The sequence below is a fragment of the Podarcis pityusensis genome, assembly GCF_964106645.2.
Source record: "Podarcis pityusensis genome assembly, chromosome: 3".
Classification (NCBI taxonomy): Eukaryota; Metazoa; Chordata; class Lepidosauria; order Squamata; family Lacertidae; genus Podarcis; species Podarcis pityusensis.
The window spans coordinates 15,721,237-15,747,344 of NC_138026.1; the positions used below are offsets into that span (position 1 = coordinate 15,721,237).

Below are 26,108 nucleotides of genomic sequence, written 5' to 3' on the forward strand. Positions count from 1 at the left end.
TCTGCGTAGATAGATATAGGATTGCACTGTTAATACCATTCAGGAAATTGCTTATCTCCCTTTCTCTCTCTTTTTAAACTTATCCAGGCAATCAACTTGGTGTCATATTGCATACTTACAAAAGTAAAAACGGTAACAATAAAAACTGTCACCCAGATATTTAAAAACTATTATTCAGGTTGGTGAAAAAATATATAAAATATTTTTAAAAATTCAACTTTTCACTTGGATTTTACTTTCTGAACGTTTGCTGTATGCAGAGCTAAAAGCAAGAAGTATAATAATATTTGCAACAGAGTCCAGTCCTTTCATGTATTTAGAGAAGACTTGCCTGGTTCCTTTGTTACATATCTTTAGGTGCCAGGCAAAAACATTCCTCTTCTCCCAGGGCTTTGGATAATTAAACAATTTAAACTGTATGGGGCGTATTGTTTTTGTTTGCTACTATGTTATGTATTTTTGTATTTTAAACTGCCCTATGATGCTTGGATGAGGGTGATATAGAAATTTAATAAATAATAATCATAACAATAGAGAATTCAGTGGGACCTAGTTAAGTATATATAGGATTACAGCCATAGAAACTTACTTTGGGGCAATTGAAATTTATTATTTGCCCTGTGGACGAAATCTAAGGTGTGTATGCATTGATTTTAAGCACAATCTTAACCACGCATACTCAGAAGTAAGTCCTGTTGAATATAATGGGACTTACTCCCAGGTAAGTGGGTTAAGGACTGCAGATAGCTAATACAGTGGTGCCTTGCAAGACGAAAAACTCGCTAGACGAAAGAGTTTTCCGTTTTTTGAGTCGTTCCGCAGGACGAATTTCCCTATGGGCTTGCTTTGCAAGACGAAACGTCTTGCAAGTTCTTGCGAGTTTGTTTCCTTTTTCTTAAAGCCGCTAAGCCGTTCATAGCCGCTAAGCCGTTAATAGCCGCTAAGCCGCTAATAGCCGTGCTTCACAAGACGAAAAAACCGCAAGACAAAGAGACTCGCGGAACGGATTAATTTCGTCTTGCGAGGCACCACTGTACTGTGCATATGGGTGTTGGTGTTGTTTGTTGGTTATTTGTATGTGTGTGGGATACGGTTAAATGCTTTATTTAAAAAATAGGATGCCCTAGATTCTCAGCAAATCTTTGCAGGATTTATTTTAAAACCTGTCTGGAAGCAATTTTGTGCACTATCCTAGCCGCCTCCTCATACTGCATGGCTGGCTTTGAGTACTGATTTTCTAGAAATATCACCCACCTAGGAAGTTTTATGATAATCAAGGCTGTCAGTAATGCAATTGGAAATGGTAATTGAAAGTGGTATCTTGCAAACTGTATTCCGGTATCTCTCATCTCCTAGCGGGGTGGCCCTGAAATGTGCATCTTGTTTGTGTTCCAAGCAGTAGCAATCAAGATTGAAAAGGGGAGAGAGAGAGGGAGAGAAAAAATTGAATAAAAATGCTTGTAAAGGCACTTCTTGTTTTGATCAGATTCTGCTGTTTATGTGGAATGGACTCATTTCTCTGTGGCACACAGTTTTATTGCCCAGCAGGAAAAAAGTGCTTTGGGATAATACCTGTTTCACATGCATGTCAGAATAACAAATGCTTCTGTTTTCGCCCTTCTACACACGCACACACTGGGCAAAGCAGAAGGAGCAAAAGGGAGATTAATATAAATGGAGATCCAGTGTCATGGAAAGCCTGCTGATCTTATGGCCAGTGCTTCCTTTTCTTGCCACCCACAGCAAATGATTTTGCTTTGATTCACTTGCAACTTCTCCGTGTGGCAAGTCCTCACATCACTTCTCATAATGACACTTTGTCATTCACAAAGCAAATATGACTGTCCTGATGGTCTCTGTTATACAAGCAGTCATTCGGGCCAAATAACAGCATTTCCTTTGGGTGGTTGTTGCTTATTCATTCTGCACTACTGCCAGCATCACAAGCATAGCCTCCAACATTTCTCTGATGAAAATAGGGATGTCCTATCTATTATTATTAATAATAATAATATTTATACCCCACCCATCTGACTGGGTTGCCCCATCCACTTTGGGTGGCCTCCAACATATATAAAAACATAATAAAACATTAAAAATTGGGGGGGGGGACTTACCTATACAGGGCTGCCTTCAGATGTCTTCTAAAGGTTGTATAGTTACTTGGTTCGGGGGTCGCATAATTCCATAGCCTCCAACATTTCCCCGATGAAAATAGGGACATCTTAAGGAAAAACAGGACATTCTGGGATCAAATCAGAAACCAGAATGGTTTCTGTAAATCTGGAAAATAGGGGCAGCTAAAGGACTGCAAATCTCTCCAGTTTTCCTCCTCCTCCTGGGTTTTCAAAAGGATGGAAAATAGGGGCACTTAGAGGGTCAGCACAAGAAAGAATACTATACATTTCAGATGCGGAATGCCATTCTGTGTTGGCACCCACCATGCTGTATCATATCCCAACAGCGCAATCCTAACCATATCTACCCAACCCTATTGAATTCAATGGGGCTCCTAGGTAAATGGGGTGAGGATTGCAGCCTTAGTTATTCAGAGGTGTTCCTTTCCTTGAACTATTTTCTAGCACAGTGCCAGTGAAATGCTTGTGCCAGTTCTTGAACCTAGAGAACCAGAAGCTTCATGTACACAGATGAGCAGCTTCAACGACACCTATTCAGGAGTGTGCCTGCAGCTATGAACCTTCCATCATTAATACATTCGCTTTGTTTGACCTAATTTAACTGGAAGCATATAATTATTTACATAGAATAATACATATATTCATAAGGAGAAACCGGTGAAATCAACAGACTTCAAAAATAAGCAGGCCTAATAAAATAAAAAACAAAGGTCCGTATAGTTAAAGCTATGGTTTTCCGAGTAGTGATGTATGGAAGTAAGAGCTGGACCATAAAGAAGGCTGATCGCCAAAGAATTGATGCTTTTGAATTATGGTGCTGGAGGAGACTCTTGAGAGTCCCATGGACTGCAAGAAGATCAAATCGATCCATTCTGAAGGAAATCAGCCCTGAGTGCTCACTGGAAGGACCTGAAGATCCTGAAGCTGAGGCTCCAATACTTTGGCCACCTCATGAGAAGAGAAGACTCCCTGGAAAATACCCTGATGTTGGGAAAGATGGAGGGCACAAGGAGAAGGGGACGACAGAGGACAAGATGGTTGGACAGTGTTCTCAAAGCTACCAGCATGAGTCTGACCAAACTGCGGGAGGGAGTGGAAGACAGGAGTGCCTGGCATGCTCTGGTCCATGGGGTCACGAAGAGTCGGACCCGACTAAACAACTAAACAACAACAATAAAATCACCAAAATATGATATTTATTTTTTCCTTAGGAAGATATATAGACTGCTTAATCAAAACACACACAGAATTCCCCTTACATACCATCCTTCTGAAAACCCAGGAGGAGGAGGAAAACTGGAGAGATTTGCAGTCCTTTAGTTGCTCCCCTCAAGAGTCCCCGATGGCAGGAGGCATGGAAAAATGAGGGGGGCAGGTGCACAAGGGATAGGTGGACTGCAGATGAGGGCATACCTCTGTATGTGCCTTCTTACCCCATAACCTCTGATATTAATGAAATTGTGGGTACGTGTTCCTTTTGGTGTCTCCACATCCTACCTGATTTTTTTCCTGCTTGTAAGCACAAAATACAACGTGGGTGGCGCTGTGATCTAAACCACTGAGCCTCTTGGGCTTGCCAATCAGAAGGTTGGCGGTTTGAATCCCTGTGACAGGGTGATCTCCCGTTGCTCTGTTCCAGCTCCTGCCAACCTAGCAATTCGAAAGCATACCAGTGTAATTAGATAAATAGGTACCGTTCCGGCAGGAAGGTAAACGCCATTTCCGTGTGCTGCTCTGGTTTCAGTGTTCCGTTGCGCCAGAAGCGGCTTAGTCATGCTGGCCACATGACCCGGAATGCTGTCTATGGACAAATGCTGGCTCCCTCGGCCTGTAAAGCGAGATGAGCACCGCAACCCCCGAGTCGTCTGCGACTGGACGTAACTGTCAGGAGTCATTTACCTTTTTTTTTAGCACAAAATAATAGGCAAGAAAGGATGCCAATGGAGTGGATGCTGCCCGCTGATTATCACAATAGGTGAACTATGCCAGTCCCTCTCGCCCAGTGGTAGCTCGCATACCGGCACTAACAACAGCATTTATGTGCAGCACCTCACAGCCATTGGCTCTATCCAAGCACCTTGCTGCTACCTGGGTCACAAGTGCAGGAAGCAGAAGAAAAGTTCATTTGGTGAGAAGCCAGCCACGCTGACTAGCTAATGGGCAATCTTGAGGCAATGCTTATGAACTTCACATGAGCCTCTTTAGTCCTGACAACATCAGCACGCCTAGATATCCCTGAACAGGAGCGAAATTGGGGAGCTGAGGCGCTTCCCTGTCACATCATGCCAAGTTTGCTTGGTTAACAGGCAGTATCTCAAAGAAAGCTGCCACAGAACTGTGAGGCATCAGCTGTCAGGCAGGGATGTGGTGTGGATATTTATCATATATCCCAAACATACGTACCTTAGATATTTGAGGGAGCCTCAGTAGCAAACATCTGAAACCTGACAGCTCCCCCCCACTGCAAGATGGTTATTTTTATAAAGCACTTCTAAGCATTCTTTTCCCGAGCTTTTAAAAATGTATAAAGAAACGGAACACTTTCATATTTTTTTATTATTTTTGGTAATAGCCAATTAATAGTTTCATACTAATCAAACCACTTCAATGGTTTTCACATCAGCTAGAGAATTTATGTCACAAAGGTAACTAACAAATATACATATATCTTAAAAACTAATGAAAACTCAGTGGGTGATTTTAAATGTGTGCTTGAACTTGACAGATCCTTCAGAAAATATACAGATGATTCAACAATAGTTGTATCTGTCAAGTGTGAACGACAGTGATGAGTCAAGTGCTTGGGAAGTTTAGGCCCATTGGTGTCTAACAAACACCAAGGGAAAACCTCCTTTGCTCTACAGAATTCTCAGGAGAAGTCTTGAAATTTTAACATGCATGCCAAGTTGTCATTCCAGAAGTTCACTGACAGGGAAAGTCTGAACACAAAGATGTTTATATGCAATTTAGCAGGGGGTCGAGAAGAAGAACAATAAAAAAAAAAACAAGATGAAGGAAGGAATATGTTACAAAAATAAAATCATTGCAAGATTTCTAAAAAATATATATTAAAAAATCAGAGAATTTCAGGATTTTGTTGCTGCTGTCTCAAGTTTATTTATTGGAAGACTACTAATAATGAAATTGCTCTGACTCAAAACCTAATGCCTTAACTCTGAAGGTGTGTTGTATGGACCAGGCAGTCCTGGTTTCAAATTCCTATGCAGTCATAAAGTTCCCTGAGTGACCATGGGTCAGTCATTCCCATGGCTTCACCTACTTCACAGGCTTGTTAAAATAAAATTGAATTGGTAGATGAGAAAACAGTGTGCACTTCACTGAGTTCCTTGGAGCAAAGGTGTGGGATGTCTTTTTTAATGACAGAATTGTACCATATATTTTGACTCTGTCCCTACCCCAGAAATGCTCTCCATTGTCTCTCGAGACAGGTGGATCCCAACAACCAACAAAAGCTTGCTGCCATTGAGTTGAGTGACCCTGAGCAATTTTTCTGTCCCACCTGTAGAAAAGAGAGATGATTTGTGCTTAAGGTGTTACGTTTTGAAATGCTCGGTCCCTGCATCCCCTCTCTCCAAATTCTCCTGATTGCCTAGCAACCAATTGCTTGATTTCTATAGCTCAGCCACAGGGTAGGCATCACAAGCTTTATAGTTGCCACAAAATACGGAAGTGCCATCATGGAAATTAGCTAACAATTGGTCTCTCAGAAATCCCGAATGGTGGAAATCTGAAAGAACAGAGTATTAAACAGAAAAGGGCCTTTTCCCTGTATGTTTCAAATTTAGCATTGTTGGGAGTTTCAATCGGAGCTTGCCAGCCAGCCTCAAGGCGCCAAAAAAAAAAAAAAAAAATATTGAGTGCCTGCCATCTACATTTTCCGAAATTTAAATTCTAGTCTCTGTATGAGTGCTCAGTGTGCAGGCTCTCCAAGAGCATCAGTTTTAACTCTGTCCCTTAGAGGAAAGGTTTAAATATGTGATTAGGGGCCCATCCCATACTATATTTTGCAAGGAGGAGATTCTTCAGAAAGGATCAGAGAAGAGAAAGTCAGGCAGCCCAGAGGAAAGTCCATACTGCACCATAGGTTTTAACTGTCCCACTTAACAAAAGAGCACAATCCTGAAACAGCTTTGAAGTAATTCTTTTTTTTAAAAAGCCATGCCTCCCTCGCTATCGCTTTTCAGAGAAACCTTTGCCCTTTCTCTGAATGGCTACCACTATCGTAACATTCATAAAGCTGTGTTATGACTAGAAAATAATGGACACTCCGTCTGTGAATGATACATTAATCAAATACTCTGCACGTTGTCTCCCCCCCCCCCCTTTTGTCATTTCTAAAGGAGCAGGAGAAGAGAAAGGGAAACATACTGCAGAGCCGGTGCAACCCGAAGGTCCGTGTGATACAGAAAACATTTCAAGTAATGACAGTAAGTTTCCAAATAGCTTTGCTGTTGCCAGATAAATGGCACATTCAGACGAGTGAAGGCTGCATTACAGTTCACCCTTTGATGCGCAGGTAGAATATGATATCATCAAGTCTTCAAAGGTAGTCTACTAAAAGCCTGGGCTGTGCAACGGCTTGGCAGCACTAATTGCTAGCCACAAGGAATGCTGCACTGCCATCAGTTACGCAACTGTAATTTCAATGGGACTTAATGCATGACCAATCAAGCCTAGGATTGTAGCTCTGACATGCCCATTGCCAAGAACTCCATTGCACAGCCGTAGAGGAAAATATGCACGAGCAGACAAAAGCATTTCGTGTTTTTGTTCTCTCTTCCCTCCCAGCTCCACAGTCTCCTGGTGCGCTTTGAAAATAAGTCAGCCACTATTAGAGGATAAGGATTAAAATTAGCTGCGTTTGAATTTAGAGAATGTCATCATTCCTTTCTGTCAACCATATCTCTAAACAGAGTCTCTCTCTTCTCTCTCACTCACACACATACATTTCAGTTAGCTCATTCCAAACACCTTTGGGCCGTTTAGTCAGTTTGAGGTTCTGTCTTACAGAGATATGTGCATTATAAATGCTTGTTGTAAACACAGGTGGATTGTCCTTTTGCTGCATGTCATAGGTAGTTTCCAAGCTCTTAAAATATATATTGGAATAAAACACACCCAGCAGTCTATTCTTGGCTATTATCCCAGTTGAGGAATATTTCTCCTCAGCCCCTAATAACATACATTTTCCGTGGTGCTGCAGATATCCAAAGCTTAAACTATGTATTTGTCTTACCCAGTTTCTTTTGGCTTAGATATAACTAAGTTTTCATTTAATTTGAGTAGTTGCATTTTGAGCATGATTCATCTAAATACGTTACAAAAAATACATTTGGGGGGGAGGTTGTATTTCAAGCTGCTCCTGAGCATGAATGGTGACTTGCATGATTACTATTGTGCTTTATTGCATTTGGTGTACGCAAACATATTTTACGGGACGCGGGTGGCACTGTGGGTTAAACCACAGAGCCTAGGACCCCTGATCATTAGGTCCAGTCATGACCGACTGCAGCGCTCATCTCGCTTTATTGGCCGAGGAAGCCAGCGTACAGCTTCCGGGTCATGTGGCCAGCATTACTAAGCCGCTTCTCGCGAACCAGAGCAGCGCACGGAAATGCCGTTTACCTTCCCGCCAGAGTGGTACCTATTTATCTACTTGCACTTTGACGTGCTTTCGAACTGCTAGGTTGGCAGGAGCAGGGACTGAGCAACGGGAGCTCACCCCGTGGCGGGGATTCGAACCGCCGACCTTCTGATCAGCAAGCCCTAGGCTCTGTGGTTTAACTCACAGCGCCACCCGTGTCCCTTGCATTTCTATTTAAGAAACAGCAACTACTTCTAAAATATGCATTCATACTGTCCCCTCTTTTTTCGGCAATGCATTTTCCCCCCTTTACATGATGCTCAAGTGGCCATCTGAATTCGTCTGCCCACTCTGTCCCTGCTTCCATTTTTGTAGAACAGTGGCAGGCAGCAAAGGCAAGAAGAATCGGCAGCTCTGCAAAGGGGCCTCAAAGTATTATTAACCCATTAATTATAATACTTTTTATATGGGAGAAGTTCTTTTCTTGTATTGAAAATATTCCATGTAGTTGAGATTGACTGTCCATGGAAAGCTAAGAAATTTCATGAAAGATTACTGCAGTAGCCCTCTTTGTAATAAAATCCGCAGAAATAAAGACACATGTTTCACTTTGGAGTGTGTTCTAAGGAGACATTTGTTGCCCTCCAAGGTTGCATCTCCCATGTATTCTAACTTATGCCATAGATTTAGGGTTGGGAGAGCACACCTTCAGCCTTTAAATCTGTAGAACAAATAAAAAATGAACGAATAGGTTCAATCCAAATTAGATATTCCATTAAGGGAAATTTAATGGAACAGTGACATCAAGCTTCAGGCCAGCAGCTGCAGCAAGGTTTCTATGTAAGCGTTGCCTTGATTTAAGTTTGGTGGAACATTTGGCAGGAGGAAAAATTGGGCTTATTCTGGATTCTGAGGACCATGTTGATGCAGCACTTATTTTTCTACATATCTATAGAGTGTGCAGCATTATTTAAGCCTTGAACAAAGTCTGTGCACCACTGGTAAAAGGTTTAGTATTGCAGCCACACACATCCTGACAAGTTTGGAAGCTGAATACAGATGAACAATTCACAAGCAATTCAACAGACTCTTTGCAGGTGTATTGATATAACAAGAGTGAGTCAGAAGCAGACATGCTTCATAGCATATGACCAGCATATTTACATTTTTTTTGTCTTCTTTATTTTTAAACTTTCATTCAGGTGTGCATTTCTTTCAGGCAATTTCACACAACTTTCACACAAGAGCTTTCCAGGGAAACTCCCAGTATCAGCAATGGATGTACCAAAACAGCTTCTTCCAGAGACTTTTATAGGGACAAGTTATTAAAGCTTATGAAAGGTCTCATTCAATCCTGCAGGAACAAATCAGAAGAAAGGCTGTGAAAGTATATTCAGAAGTACTAAAATCTCAGAGACCATATGTTTCTCTTATCCGTTTTACAGTCCATTTACAGTCTTCGATTCTTTCTAATGGCAAATAACTGTATTATAATAACTGCATTTGTTGTTTTTGCAAAACTGCAACAATAGGCATTATGGTGAGGGAGCTGAGGTTTAGGGCATTCTATATAAAAGAAACCTGAACTATAGAAAGGTTAGAGCTCAGGTTCCTTTTTAATTTCAATCCCTTTCTGTTTGCTTGGCATATGAGTAGAAACTGCCCACAATACCAAAGCAGATAACTGACTGGTGTGACTGCAGAGTCAGATTTCAGCCATGTTGTGTTAGTTCAGGTTTGTTTTGGTCTGTGTCTCTCATTGAAGGGGATTTATCCCCATTCCCAGCTATTGAAAATAAGACAGAACCAGACATAACTATTGTTGATGGAAATGACTAATGTCTTCCTGGACTGCCTTAATAGAAACTTTCTCTTGCCCATGATTTCCCTGTCCGGCTAATGATGCACATCTCCAGTTCCCATTGGAAACGAGATTTGAGTGGATAGACACCTTTCTGTATGAAAGGTGTATGGAATTTTATTTGAAGGCTAAACCCAGTTTATATCCTTACCTGGATATGTATGGCATCCACTTTCTTTCTCTTTCTTTCTTTCTTTCTTTCTTTCTTTCTTTCATTTGGACCAGTTATATACCGCTCGTAGTTAAACAAGACTCTTAAGCGGTTTACAACATAGGTTAAAACATCTTAAATACACAGCAAATACCAAAACAAAAACGAGAGAATTTCCACATTCTATAAAACTAAACAAAATAGAGCTTCCTTGTCAGTATCAAAATAAACATTGCCAAATAAAAACCAGCTGCAAAAAAATGCAAGGAAAATCCATAGTAAAGGACTAAATTCAAGCAAAATAATTAAAAATGAAAATGAGCTAAAAAGTATAAATATCACCTTTTCAAAAAAACAAAACCTGATTCGCAATGAAGCAAAAGAAAATCAACTTATTCTTCCCCACCATCGTACATCAATCAATCATCCCATTAAATGAATCAATCCAATTAAATGCCCAGCTCCCTATTCTCTATTTTTTCTGGTCACTGTCAATAATGTGGACAGGCAACACCATTTAAAGCTGCTGCCACCATGCCTGGGAACTTCAAGACCGGATTATTGCAATGCACTCTGCGTGGGGCTGGCCTTGAAGGAAACTTGCAACTAGTCCAAAATGCAGTCGTCACATTGCTGACTGGGGTTCCATTTAGAAACCCAGTTCCAAATTGAAAGAGTTGCATGGCCAAATTTAAACATTAGTGTTTAAAAAGCCCGAAATGGCTTAGGCTGCAATTGTTTGAAAGATTGCCTCTTTCCGTTCACACCCTCTCCACTTTTAAGATCAGCAGTGTGAGCCCTCTTGGCAGTTCCACACCCTCAGGAGCTCTGGTGCGGTGGGAAGACTGGGAGACGGTATTCTCTTTGGCAGCTCCTAAGTTGTGAAACTCCCTCTCCATCGAGGTGCATCCAGCACCTCCATTATGTAGTTCTGGTTGTATCTTGAAGACACACCTCTTTCCCTGGCCTATGAATGATATACAGTCATACCTCGGGCTGAAGTAGCTTCGGGATAAGTATTTTCGGGTTGCGCGCTGCGGCGACCCGGAAGTAACGGAGCACGTTACTTCTGGGTTTCGCTGCTCGTGCATGCGCAGACAGTCAAAATGATGTCATGCGCAGAAGTGGCGAATCGCGCCCCCGCACACTTGCGGACACGGGTTGCATTCACTTCTGGATGTGAACGGGGCTCTGGAACGGATCCCGTTCACATCCAGAGGTACCACTGTATACTGTAGTTTTCTGTGTATAAGACTATATTTTTTCCTAAATTTTTGAAGTTTAAAATAAAAGGTCGTCTTATACATGGATAGTGCATAGTGCATTTTCTTAATTTTGAGTCCCCAAAAAATAGGGGGTGTCTTATGCACAGGGGCGTCTTATACACAGAAAAATACGGTATATAGGAGCCACCCTATTCTTGTCACTGTAATTTGTTTTTAAAATTCTATTTTAATTGTATTAAAAGTGCTGTAACCCATTGTGAGATATTATGGAGTAAGGAATAACAATATGTCTTGGGCACCTGTGCAAATTCTTCTGCATAGAGGAGCAGCTCAGAGAATCATCCCTATGTAGGGCTCTGTGGCCTCTGTCTCAGAGCATTTCTTCAGTAGTCAGACGATGAAGGAGCTCATGAAGAATAAAGGAAATAAAGTGAGAAGCATACTTGCTGCCTGGACCTGCATTATATAGCATTTGACTGTAGTGCTTGATAAATACTGTTTTGCCTATCAGGTCCTGCTGTGATGCAGCTATTGGATTCTCCCAATCTTGTGAGATTGGAAACGAAAACATTGCAACATCTGAATATTCTTCATGTAAAAATTGCACCAAATAACATTAGTGGTAATATCAAAGGTGGTATTTCAAATTGGGGGTTGGAGGGTGCCAGATTCACAGCAATTATAGCAACTTTCCTATTTAAAGAAAGTGGAATTGGGCTTTGAGGTGTGGAGCTTCTCATAGAAGTGCTAGCAGTTCAGATGAATTTGTATTACATATTGATGTTTGGAAATGTACTTATGCAATGGATTGCTCTGAAAATAAGGATCTAGTTCAGTTACTAGTGCTATTAAAAATGTGCAGAAGTATAATCTTACTACTTTATTTGTAGTTGAAATGAATAGTCAGGCTGAAGACATAGATGAACCTACAGAAACCCAGACAGACAATTAATTTGTAGGTAAGTCAATTCACTTTTCTTTTCTGTCGTCATTTATTCTTTTCATTAGCTGGCTCATGTATGATTCATGTATAGTCTTTCTGCAAGTTTTGGGCCTGTAGAAGCCAAGAAAAACAAAAGAAAAAGAGCATGAATCACACTTACATTCCAGAATTCTAAAATTCAGGAGATTGTATATGTGCCAATCACACATTCAGTCCCAGCTGTCAAGGGCTGAAGATATGTATGGGCAACAGAACTCCATTATATGAGAATCTGAGTAAATAACTGGTGTGAACCAAACTTTACAGCTGCAACCATTTTCATGTTTGCAGAGAACTGAAAAAAAAAAAAGAAGAGCTGCCACCATTTCAGACACAGCTGCTAGTTGTTTCAGAGTCATGCCAGATTCACCTTCCATTTATCTATGTGATGAAGGAAAATAATGCTTTTTCTGAATTGGCCATGACATCACTTCACATGCAAAAGGAGTGGGGAGAAAAAGATTCTGCTACAGCAGATATGCCACTACTGTGTCTGATCTTTATAATATCCTACCCATGAAAATGAGTGATCATCTCTCTATATATTACTGTATATACAGAAATGTAAAGGGAAGGGGGCTAACGTGGTCTATGATTAACCATGAAATCCTACACATGTCCTCTCAGAAGACATTCAGTTTAATAGGACGTATTTCGAGTTAAGCGTGTCTAGAATTACAGCAATGTGCCCTACATACATTTTTTAATAATAATAATAATAATAAAAATTTTTATTTATATCCCGCCCTCCCCAGCCGAAGCCGGGCTCAGGGCGGCTAACAACAATAAAACAGTACAAAAGTACAGCATAAACAACAGTCTAAAATCATTCGTTATAAAATTAATTAATTCAAGCCACTGGCAACTATTGGGCCAGAGCTCCGCGAAGATTGCCGAGGGAGGGAGTCAGGCTGTGCCCTGGCCAAAGGCCTGGTGGAACAGCTCTGTCTTGCAGGCCCTGCGGAAAGATGTCAAGTCCCGCAGGGCCCTGGTCTCTTGTGACAGAGTGTTCCACCAGATCGGAGCCACAGCCGAAAAAGCCCTGGCTCTAGTTGAGGCCAGCCTAACTTCTCTGTGGCCTGGGACCTTCAAGATGTTTTTATTCGAAGACCGTAAGTTTCTCTGTGGGGCATACCAGGAGAGGCGGTCCCGTAGGTACGAGGGTCCTAGGCCGTATAGGGCTTTAAAGGTTAAAACCAGCACCTTAAACCTGATCCTGTACTCCACCGGGAGCCAGTGCAGCTGGTATAGCACCGGATGAATGTGGTCTCGCAGCGAAGACCCCGTAAGGAGTCTCGCTGCAGCATTCTGCACCCGCTGGAGTTTCTGGGTCAGTCTCAAGGGCAGCCCCACGTAGAGCGAGTTACAATAATCCAGTCTGGAGGTGACCGTCGCATGGATCACAGTGGCTAGGTCAGGGCGAGAGAGGTAAGGAGCCAACTGCTTAGCTTGGCGGAGATGGAAAAATGCCGCCTTTGTTATAGCTGCAATCTGCGCCTCCATGGAAAGGGAGGTGTCGAAGATTACACCCAAACTCTTAACGGACGGTGCTGGCACTAATTGCGCCCCCGCAAGAGATGGGAGTTGCCCCCCCAATCCCATATCGCCCCGTCCCAGCCACAGGACCTCTGTCTTCGAAGGATTTAGCTTCAACCGGCTCCCACGTAACCATCCAGCCACAGCTTCCAAACATCTGGTCAGTGTGTCTGGGGCCGAGTCAGGATGGCCATCCATCAACAGATAGAGTTGGGTGTCATCGGCATACTGATGGCAACCCAGCCCAAAACTCCGAACAAGCTGGGCGAGGGGGCGCATAAAGATGTTGAAAAGCATCGGGGAGAGTATCGCACCCTGAGGTACTCCACACACCAAGGAGTGGCGCGATGACAATTCCCCTCCAAGCGCCACCCTCTGTCCCCGACCAGAGAGAAACGAGCGCAGCCATTGAAGGACTGTGCCCTGGATCCCCACGTCGGCAAGGCGGTGGTCCAGAAGTTCATGATCGACCATGTCGAAAGCTGCTGACAGATCTAGAAGAATCAGCAGCCCCGACCCGCCTCGATCCAGCTGTCTACGAAGATCATCTGTTAGGGCAACCAGAGCCGTCTCGGTCCCATGACCAGCGCGGAAGCCGGACTGGAATGGATCCAGAGCCGATTTTTTAAAAAAAATATTAAAAATGGAAACTAGTTGCCAAATAAATCCGGTAACAGCATTCTGGATGACATCCCAAGAGAGGATGTATTCTGTGGTCACCAAGGTGGGACCCATGGGCACAGATGTGCCCAGGCAGACATTTGCTTGAACCCACAGGATTTCTTCCACCTGCTTCTTGCTCAGTTTATGCTTGAAAGAAGCATTCTATTGTTGCCAACAGTATAGGTTGTGTTGTGTGTTGTGCCTGTGTCTGTTTCCTCGGTTGACATGCCCACCGGCCCCAAAAGCTTGGCAACCCCCTAGATGTGTATGTTTTATTTATTTTATACCATCCTGCATCTGAAGATCACAGGGAGGTTCACAACATGTGTGTGTGTGTGTGTGTGTGTGTATTAGACCAACAAAACTCCAGCAAAAGCAATGTGAGCATTTAAGAATGATGACTTTTCTAAAGCTGGAACTCACCGGAACTCAGTTCCAGCACCTCTCAGGTGTATGCCATTGCCATTTTAAGAGAACAAGGGAGATGTTCATGGTGAGTTCTTCTAGAAAAAATAGCACTGCAGAATAAGCATGTTGAATTACGGTTTAGGAAGATGATAAGCAATACATACTGGCTAGAATTAATCTTTGCAGTAGACTGGCTTTTGAACTGTTCATATATATATATATATATATATATATATATATATATATATATACACACACACACACACACACACACACACTCTCTCTCTCTCTCTCTCTCACACACACACTCACACAGTGGTACCTCGGGTTAAGTACTTAATTCATTCCGGAGGTCCGTACTTAACCTGAAATTGTTCTTAACCTGAAGCACCACTTTAGCTAATGGGGCCTCCTGCTGCCGCGGCGCCACGGCGCAATTTCTGGTCTCATCCTGAAGCAAAGTTCTTAACCTGAAGCACTATTTCTGGGTTATCGGAGTCTGTAACCTGAAGCATATGTAACCTGAAGCGTATGTAACCCGAGGTACCACTGTATACACACACACACACACACACACATATATATATATATATATATATATATAATGTTGTTTAGTCGTTTAGTCGTGTCCGACTCCTCGTGACCCCAAGGACCAGAGCACGCCAGGCACCCCTGTCCTCCACTGCCTCCCGCCGTTTGGTCAGACTCATGTTTGTGGCTTCGAGAACACTGTCCAACCATCTCGTCCTCTGTCGTCCCCTTCTCCTTGTGCCCTCAATCTTTCCCAACATCAGAGTCTTTTCCAGGGAGTCTTCTCTTCTCATGAGGTGGCCAAAGTATTGGAGCCTCAGCTTCACGATCTGTCCTTCCAGTGAGCTCTCAGGGCTAATTTCCTTAAGAATGGATGCGTTTGATCTTTTTGCAGTCCATGGGACTCTCAAGAGTCTCCTCCAGCACCATAATTCAAAAGCATCAATTCTTCGGCGATCAGCCTTCTTTATGGTCCAGCTCTCACTTCCATACATCACTACTGGGAAAACCATGGCTTTAACCATACGGAATATATATATATATATATATATAACAAACACACGTAACCTAAAAGGTGTGCCAATTCAGTTACAGAATAAATAAAATAATAATAATAATTACTCACAAATATTGGCACACACATATCAGCTGGATTCCTAGATAGAAAAACAACAACCCAAATTATAAAATGCAGTTTTGAGATCACTTTGGAAGATGGGTACTACACACACACACACACAGAGAGAGAGAGAGAGAGAGAGAGACAAACAAATCCGTTTCTACCATTCTTTTGTAATGCTTGTTACAAGATACCAATATCATATAGACCGTGATGTGTTTATTTACACCCATAATGGGATTTTGTGTATCTCAAAACCAAATATAGAAGCTTTGTAACAGTGGCAGTTCTGTCACAGAGATTTTCAAAGCGTCTTATTACTATGTGTACCTTTTTGTCCTTGTCAGTATATTGACAATATACTGCAGTGCTGCAGATGGGAGAAAGAAATAGGGCCCTGCTATAGCCTCCGTTTAAAAAGTTGTCAGGCAAAAAGGAGGGGAGGCCACACACAGCATAACAATTAAAATGCTACATTGAAATTCTTCTTTTCAGTTTCACCATCTAATTCATTTTCAGTCTCTCTCTCGGCATTTATATACTAAAAATAAAGCTATCAAGTGCTTGCCATTTTAGAAATAGTTTGAAAGGCTATGACCTCCATTGAGCAGAAAAATATAACTAGTTTCTATAAATTGCTTTCATCTAAATGGAAAGACACTCTTTTTCACTGAGTAGTGAATTGAATTGTTTATTTTCCCCACAAATATATGCATTAGGAGATATCAGGTGGAATTAACAAGCAAAAAAGAAAAAAAAGAAAAAAGAAAGTTATTAGCCAATTCCATTGAATCTTTGTATGTTTCATTCTCGGGGAAATAAAAATATCTGATTTGCAGAAGGTGGGCGCAATCATTCAAAACTTAACCTACTCTTGTACCTCAGTACTTCATGTATTAGCCATGGTTAGATAGACTTGACCAGGGTTGCAGAGACGGCAACCACAAATCATTTATTTTTATATTGTAAGTGAAAATTTGTTTACAGTGCATATAGGCTAAGAAATAAGTCTCACTGAGTTTAATAGGAACTATGTTCAGGTAGGATTGCTGCCTTAAAGTCTCCACTAGAAGGTTGAGCAACTTGTGCACACGTATAAATACAGATATTTTAAATAAATGTTTATTCAAAACAAAGGAAAGAATGGACAAAAGTACAGACACTCCTATCTTGGTTTAATAAGCTGAGGTACGAATGCCATCTTTTGGCCACACAAACAGGTTCTTCCCTCCTCTCCTCATGTGAGCCACACAAAAAAGCCAGAAAGCCTTCTACTAACTGTAGTTTAACACTGAAGTTATTACCAGCCATGGTTGGAAGTTGGCTTAATATTCTTGTTTGTTCTGAGGTCCTTAACCACAGTTTCCCAGTTTGGTTGAAACAGGAAACTATACTTAAGAGACAGGGCATCCACAAAGGTGCTGTCTGTTCAGCCGAAAGGCTCATTCATACTTTGGAATCTTAAGATGAGATAGATATTGACGAAGTAGTGAAAAGATAATATATATGTAACAAGAAATTGGGGGAATGAAGGACACGGATAAAATATATGAGAAACTCATGCAGTGTAGTGAGTTGAAGAGATGGAAGATAGGATAAAATAATACTTAACCGAACATGAAGCAGTATAATTACTTACTTATAATAAAAGATAACGTAATAGCAAAGAAGCCCGGAGGAGGAGAGAGAGAGAGGAACCCAGTCAGGTATGCAGAGAAAAAAGCTCAAGAAAATGGGGAAAACTTCAGAACAAATAATCCCTTTCACTGCAGACCTTTTACAGAGTCTAGTGTTATCGCATTGTCTGATCAAAAAGCTTTTGTCATCTGCACTAAAGAAACTATAAGGAATCACTAATTGAATAAGCCATTTTTTAAAAAAACAAAACAAAAAGCTATCGCTAATTCATATTTATATCATTATGTGATGTTTCTCAGAGTCCTTCCACTTTTGCCCGCAGAAGCTTTTAAAAATAGCAAGTAGGCAAAAGATTAGAACTTTGTGACAGCTAGAAACACACGTTCTAAGCAGATGAGATCACTCTCTTCCTTTCAGTTCCCACAAAGCTAATCAAAAAAGGAAGCATAAGCTTTATGATGCACCACGAAGATAATTCAAGGTGATTCAAAATTAATAACTGATGCTAATAATGCTTTGGATGCAAGCTCACCATTTAATTACTCTGTGATAATCAGTTTCTAACATCCTCATAATTAAGTGCAATAGTTCATGGTAATGCTGGTGGTTAAAAATATGGATGTCACAAAGGATAGCAAATCCTGCATTTGTAATATGCATCTACTAGCTCACTGCCATGCTCATTTCACTGTGAGACAAGCATCTCCACCCACAAAAACGGTGCAACCCGATTACAATTAATTACAATTTGTCCCACTGTTGCACCTGTGTGACCAGCATTCATAAGACAAAGCTGGCTGCTGTTGGTACATGCTTAGGACTTTTTTTGTTAATGTTTTTTAACTCCTTACTTGGACTTACTGCTTATTGAGCATCCATCCCGATTTGTTTACACCAAGTTTGCAGAGAGGTGAGAAAATGTTCCGGTAACTTCTTAGTGAATAGCATACAACCTGAAAACTACAGGGGTACCTTGGGTTACATACGCTTCAGGTTACATACGCTTCAGGTTACAGACTCCGCTAGCCCAGAAATAGTCCCTCGGGTTAAGAACTTTGCTTCAGGATGAGAACAGAAATCGTGCTTCAGCGGCGCGGCGGCGGCAGGAGGCCCCATTAGCTAAAGTGGTGCTTCAGGTTAAGAACAGTTTCAGGTTAAGAACGGACCTCCAGAACGAATTAAGGACTTAACCCAAGGTACCACTGTATATGGAAAAAGCTTATGCCCCAGTTCCAAAATTAGAAATCCTCAAGTTAAGCCAGAAAGTTTAATGGTGCAGAATGCAGGCCAGAGCCAAACCACCAAACAGAAGGGTCCAGGAGGCAGCAGCTCCTCAGTTTTTCCTCCACATATTTGCAAAGCCAGGACTACTAAAATGTAATGTCAGAAGTAGCCTTCCAAAAACACAGGTGTCAGCAGATATTACTGCTGCCATGTGGAATCTGCTCAAACAAACATTTCTGGTGTTGTTGAAGTTGCCTGCAGGTAGCTCTGACAACAGGTAAAAGTACATCGTCGGTGCTCCTGTAGAGTTCTGTGACATTACAGTAATTGCATGATGAGTTGCTTTCTTTCCAGTACGTTTCCGGGCACAATTCAAAGTGTTGGTGCTGACCTTTAAAGCCCTAAACGGCCTCAGTCCAGTATACCTAAAAGGAGTGTCTCCACCCCCATTGTTCTACCCAGACACTGAGGTCCAGCGCCGAGGGCCTTCTGGCGGTTCCCTCGCTGCAAGAAGCCAAGTTACAGGGAACCAGGCAGAGGGCCTTCTCGGTGGTGGCGCCCACCCTGTGGAACACCCTCCCACCAGATGTCAAAGAGAAAAATAACTACCAAACTTTTAGAAGACATCTGAAGGCAGCCCTGTTTAGGGAAGCTTTTAATGTTTAATAGGTTTTTGTATTTTAGTGTTCTGCTGGAAGCCGCCCAGAGTGGCTGGGGAAACCCAACCAGATGGGTTTTTTTGATTATTATGATTATGATTATTCTTTCCATCCCCGCAGACGACCATGATGAGAGAAGAAGAGAAGAGGAGAGTGGAACAAGAACTGCAGTCACTGGTGCACTATATGACAACTTTATGACTAGCAGACAACAGCACACCAAGGAGAGTGGGGGGTGGGGGGAGGGGGACTAAGGACAAGGATCCTTTACATTCGTTTCTCTTCTTTGTTTCGTTTTGTTCAGTACACAACATGAAACTTCTCTACTTTGGTTACGATGTCCTGGTTCAATCTTCTTTGCTTCAACCCTGTATGTTTTTCATCTTCTTTTGAAAATCTAAGCCCCTCTGCAGAATATGTCCGCACACACACACACCCTAAATATTATTTCTCAGCTCTAATACCTCTTCAAGGCAACATGTGCGAATGACCTTTAAACGTTGTTAGAAATCCTCTGAGGTCTAGGGGAATGTTCTTATCCTTTGCCATACTGGTACTTGTCAGCCTGTCAAGGCCAGTGCCTCGTAGTGTTCGGCTTGTTATACTTTTCTATGGGCAGCAGGGAAAGTGTAAGAACTAGACATGCATAGAGGCATGTGAATGGAGATTTCAGGACCCTTGTGTCAGATATTACTGCTGCCATGTGGAATCTGCTCAAACAAACATTTCTGGTGTTGTTGAAGTTGCCTGCAGGTAGCCTTATGCAAACCAGAGGTTGGAAAATATTTCCATATGGAGATTCTCCCTATGATTGAGCCAATCCATCTGATAAGAGGCTTGAAAGCATTGCTACTCTTGTGTTTTTCAGTACACTTCATGTAGTGGGCTGGTGACAACTGAATTGGCTGTCGGGTGCATTTTAAGTTATCCTTCATAGATGTATGAGGTTACTCATGGGCAAAAAAAAGAGACATAGGCTATGGAGTTTCTAGACTAACTTGACTTTTCATATGACAATCAATTTCCGTAGTTAGCAAATCCTTTGCTAAACTACTCACGGCGTGAAACATTTTTGTACCCCAATTGTGTTGCCACATGGCCCAATATTTTATTATCTAGTAATGGTCAGTTAAGATATGGAACATTACTATCACTTTTGGTGCCCTCTGATGAGAGGGAGACCTGATATTCTGCATTTCGCACATTATAAAATGTGGCTTCTGGCTTTAACAATTTCTTGTCAACTCTTGTTATATTTTCAACTGCATATGCACACTTTTTAATACATAAAAATGCAATTAACAGTTATTTGGTGACGAATGTTGTACCATATGTCATCTGTTCTGCTCGCAAATGCTGTGCTCGACTTAAAAACAAGAATTTTACATTCATTTTTCAACCACACTGTAAATTAAAATGATACCCTACTTGCAAGATTGAAAGAACACACAGCATGAGTCCATGGTTTGATATTCTGAAAACTATTTTCCAACTGCTGTTAAAAACAATTAGAGGAATGTTTTTACATTATGAGATTCTGGTTTAACTTATTATGCATAGACACCATCCTCCACAGTCCTAAAATAATTTTAGGAATTTTCAAAACAACAGCAACAACCCCAAACAATAAAGGTGTAGGGTGTGTGTGTGTGTGTGTGTGTGTGTGTGAAATTGAGCTAAAATCTATCAGCCCTACTCTTTTTCTTCCAGTTTTGCCAACTTGAATTTGTAACAAAGTAGTAAACATATTTTAAGCTTCCACAATTGTATATGGAAATATGAATTAGTTTACCGCATGCCACGTAGGTGGGTTACCAAGCCAAGGCTGCTGTTTCCATTGTGATCTATAGTTGTGTTGCCAATTAAGCAACATTTATGTCTGGGCAGGGGGAAGAAACATTGTGCTATGAAAAGATGGCATCGTCTATTGCTAATTTCACCTGTCATTTTCAACCACCCGTTGCGGTGATGTCCAGAAAGTAAGATTTTTTTCCATCTGGAATCACACAGGCATTAATATAATCAGCATTAATATGAACCTAGGTTCCCTGTATAATAAATTGTATGGGTTACATTTAAATCCATGTCGTCTGATATTTTGCTATACTTAGTAAGAATGTATTTTAGTCTCCCATTATACCTGTGGAGCTCCTGTGCCTCTTCTTTTCCATTCCTGCTAACTGGAATCAGAAGTATCTTTTTTATGTTTTCTGCCCCACCTCCCTTCTCTTTGTGTTGATTTATCATTTCTGGTAGATTCCACGTATTGTGATCGAAGGACTAGCAAGCTATATGTCACAAGACACACCCCAAATAAGCAGAAGCAATCTGCATGTGGAAGCAGCCTTCAGAGAATGGATTACCTTGCCCAATTTGATCCAATTTGAGGTGGTGGGGCTTTGTAAAAATCCCACATACAACATATGGGGGTACCTAAATGATACCCTTTAGTGACTCACATGCGTCTCACTACTTATCCACACTTCCTGCCCTGCTGCCTTCCTCTAGGGAAAACTATTCTTTATGCTCAATTGGAGCAAATGGCAATTTGGGTTTTCTCCAGATTGACGTTGCCTCCAATTTAGCACTAGGGAGCAGGTTTTCCCCAGGAAAGGAGAGAGGCAAAGGGGGAAACCTCAGAAGTGTGGACGAGCCCTCAGTCTAGTTGATATGCTTAGCCAAACTTTGGCTAAGCTCTGCATGACGTGGCAGTAAAAAAGAGAGTGGAGAGGAACAAAGCAGTATATAAATTCAATAATAAATAATAGAGCAACTGTGAACTCTCCAGAAGCCCAGTAAGCCATAATTTGGAATGTTACATCATGTGAGCCAATTTTTTCCCATATGGGATTGTAAAGTTGTATGGGCGAGATTCGACTAAGGAGTCCCATCAGTGGAAGCCATGCACAAGAACCTCTGCTTGTGCGATGAGGTTCCCTGTGCCCCACCAAGCACCCCTTGAATTGGTTGTGGGGGGGGGTTCAGGAGAACCCCTGAAACAGCACATGGGGAGGGGGGAGATGGTTCTATCCGGCAGGTTCCTGGCAGAACAATTGGGAAAGTGAAGCTGAATTCCTCCCCGTGTGTTTTTGAAAATAAGCAATGTGCACGCAATAATATAGTTTCCCATTTTCTTTTGGCTTGTGCTATACAGGCACATGCTTATGCAGCCTAAGTAGTTTTTTTTTTTTTTAAGAGCTTAGTTAGAAGTAGATTCACACAGTAGATTCTACAGAAAATATCAAAGCTGGACATAGAATCATAGAATCATAGAGTTGGAAGAGACCACAAGGGCCATCGAGTCCAACCCCCTGCCAAGCAGGAAACACCATCAGAGCACTCCTGACATATGGTTGTCAAGCCTCTGCTTAAAGACCTTGGAGGTGCACGGGGTTACATCCAGACCATGGCTCCACCCTTAGCCATATGTTTGGTGCTGCTTGGCGAGTGTGCCTGTAGGTGGTATCTGTGAACATGAGGATCCAAGTGGGCCAGTGCACAGCAGCAGCAAATTATTCCTCTAAAAAGCCTCATCTCTGTATGTAGTGGAGAACCAAAGCCTGCTGGCATCTAAATCCCCTCAGGCAGCATTGTGATTAAGTTTTAGAAAGGAGCAGACAAAAAGGGGACCAGGCTAGACAATAGAGGAATGTAGAAAAATATGCAGAGACACGAAAATCTGTTTGAACTTCTACTGAAGATGGAGAGGTGCGCGACATAATTAACTACCAAAATACTTGGATTAGAGCCTATCCGCCCCCATTGCACATGGCAGTAATTTCATTGTCATTTCCACTTAACCTTGGTCCTCCTTAACAGTGGTGCTTCTTTCTGAAAGTTTTGCCTCAGGATGCTATCACGAAGTGTGAAGCAAACACAGAATCTCAGACGGCAAAGGTGGGGAAGGTCGATTAAATCGCAACAGTCTGGTGTCAGATTTGACTCTGTGACTTACGATTTTCTCATTTGGGACTGTAGGGCTGTATGTGCTTTCAGGCCAGGTGGGGTGGGCATTTTTAAACTAAATAATGCAGGCAATAATACAATTCCCATTTTCTCAGCTACCGCTGCACACAGAACACTCTTAATACAGCCTGAGTAGATTCTGTTAGAGCTTAGAGAAACATGCGCACAGTAGGCTCTATAGAAGATATTAAAATGTGTGAACTCTTACATTAACACCAAGTTTTACTGACATCTAAAAGATATACCGCCCCCCATCCTGACTGCCTTCACAATACTTTACACATGGAGAACAGAGGCCCTATATTACTTGTGTTTGCATCCAAAAACTATTATCTTAACGTTATTGTTCCTAGGTGTCCTTTTCATGTCCTCATTCTACACTGAGGGGGGGAGACTCTATTCTAGCAATTGTTCTGATGATTGACAAGTTTCCTTTTCATAAAAAGTTTACAGATGAGATGTCTGGGACATTACTTTCTCTAATATTGGACCGCATACTATTCACTGCAGCTAAGTGTAAATCTCTCCCTGAAGCACTGAAAAGCCTCTTTTGTGAATTAACACTGTTCTGCTTATGCACTTGATTTCAAAGAAGACATTTCTCTATATGCAGTGCATGTTCGCTTTGCTTTTAAAATGACAAAGTTAGCAAAATATGTTGGATATATTTTCTTGGGAAATAGGATTTTTATCATACAATTCATCAAGGATTTGCCTTACCCTGACATTTGTGATATAAATAAAGTCAGAAAAAATGTAATTTTCTTGATCAAAAATATGTTTTTACTTCAATGCAAATAAATGTAGTCTCTTGCTTGCAAAATATCTTCTAATATAGACTGCTAAATAGGGTTAACACAAGCCTCTTTTGTTAATCTGACATTTAAATGCTGGACTTGCTGATGAATCTGTTCTTTTCCTTTTGTCTGTGCCATACATAACTGAAAACTCTAACAAATGATGCCTTCATACTAAAATGTTTGTGAAAAACAAAATCAGAATAAAACTTGTTCTGAGATTGAAGCTGAATTGCTTTTGTTCCTCCCAGATTTGCAGAATGTGTGTTCCATGGGCTCTGTGCTATTTAACATTGAGTTTAGTCCTATCAACATTGTCATTGATGTTTTCCCTGAAGAAAGAGTGCTCATGATGTTTGGGGATTATTCAAATATCGAAAAATATTGAAAAAGCTATAGAGAACATTATTTGAACAGGAAGATGCACAAAATTCTCACCACTGCTGAAAGTTCTGGCCTTAGTATAGCTGCTTTCACCAATAATACACTCTCACCCTGAGATCATCAAAAGTATTGCTGAAATATCTGAATCTATACCAACACAGAAGTGTGTGCACCAATCACAAGAATTGGTTCAGACACCAATTCAATGCTTCAGGAAACAGCCTGCCTCATCCCAAAGTGCTTTGACAGCTGCCTGAATCAGCTCAAATTTTGTTTTATGGTTGGTGGTTTGCTTGTTTCCTTTGTCTGCATGAAGGGCAGGTGGGAGGCACATATCCTGAGAAAGAGCACATGCCAAAGAGTTATGAGCTCTTGAAAAATTACCAGTGGCAATGTTTATCCCACACATTCTCCAATGATGCTTGTTACTTGCCAACTCAATTCTCAAGTAAGCCAAGGGAAGTTTGCCTTCTCAAGGGGGCTGGAAAAAGAAGGTAGCTGTAGGATTGTCAGTATGCTATGCTCTACACTATGAAGTATAAAACGTGCAACAAGCCCATATCTGGTAGTTGATGGGCCTAGTTCCAAAAGAGAAACCCCAGAATTTCTCAAATATGGTAGCCCTACAACATTTCCCTGTTTTTTAGTGGTTGTAAGAAAAAGGTAAGGTAAAGGTAAAGGTACCCCTGACCATTAGGTCCAGTCGTGGACGACTCTGGGGTTGCGGCGCTCATCTCACTCTACAGGCTGAGGGATCCGGCGTTCATCCGCAGACAGCTTCCAGGTCATGTGGCCAGCATGACTAAGCCGCTTCTGGCGAACCAGAGGAGCGCACGGAAACACCGTTTACCTTCCTGCCGGAGTGGTACCTATTTATCTACTTGCACTTTGACGTGCTTTCGAACTGCTGGGTTGACAGGAGCTGGGACCAAACAATCCCCATCGTGGGGATTCGAACCGCCGACCTTCTGATCGGCAAGCCCTAACACAACCACACAAACACAATCTAAAAAGGTGTAACATAGGAAGCTGAGTTAAACCAAGTCAGATCATTAATCCATCAGTGTTTCTCAAACTTAGGTCTCCAGCTCTTTGTGAGACTACAATACCCATCATCCCTGACCACTGGTTCTGATAGAGTGGGATGATGGGAACTGTAGTCCAACAACTACTGGAGATGCAAGCTTGAGAAGCACTGAAGTTCATTCTGGTCAACACAGACAGATGGTGGCTCTGTCCAGGGAGATCTGTCTGGGATTTAGAACTTGGGACCATATTTGTGCAAGAGCGGATGCTCTGCCATTGAACTGCAGCTCCTCCAAGCGAGCAAGGAGGCTGCCACACATACATCTACGTGCCAGCAAGAAAACAGCACCAGACATCCAAACACATTCAACACAGATGCAGAAAGACATCCACCTGCTTACTGCTGATGGGCAATGACAAGAATTTCCTGCACATCAAATTTGGGAGGCAAAATTGTTATAAGAACCTGGCTGGAGTTGTTTTTTTGCTCTAACCTCACATACGGCAGATTTCACAGTGTGCTGTCTAAAGCAAGCCGTTTCCACAAAAGCCAAACAAGCTGCACAGGAAACCCAAGTATTTCCATAAGTAAAACCATTCAGCCAAAACAGCTCTGAATCAAAAGTTCCATCAACACAGCTAGCTACCCTGTTTTGAGTGCAATGATGTTGTTATTCTGATCCTCCAGCTCGGG

At 41.8% G+C, this 26,108-nt stretch overlaps 2 protein-coding genes across 5 annotated transcripts in view; one reads left to right on the forward strand and one right to left on the reverse strand.

The window, feature by feature from the left end:
• Nucleotides 1-24,230, forward strand: part of MACROD2 (mono-ADP ribosylhydrolase 2) — a 978,088-nt gene extending 953,858 nt beyond the window's left edge. For 3 of the 4 annotated variants that reach the window (XM_080999220.1, XM_080999219.1, XM_080999222.1), the window contains 3 exons: nucleotides 6,500-6,586; nucleotides 11,872-11,940; nucleotides 19,362-24,230. In XM_080999220.1, coding sequence (XP_080855346.1) covers nucleotides 6,500-6,586; nucleotides 11,872-11,933 — 149 coding nt within the window. In that variant the 3' untranslated portion in view covers nucleotides 11,934-11,940; nucleotides 19,362-24,230. The remainder of the gene's footprint in view (nucleotides 1-6,499; nucleotides 6,587-11,871; nucleotides 11,941-19,361) is intronic. The other variant, XM_080999221.1, reaches the window with a different exon arrangement.
• The window catches only part of LOC308473633 (uncharacterized protein), a 73,577-nt gene that overhangs the window by 31,148 nt on the left and 16,321 nt on the right, over nucleotides 1-26,108 (reverse strand). The gene's annotated exons all lie outside the window — the stretch shown is intronic.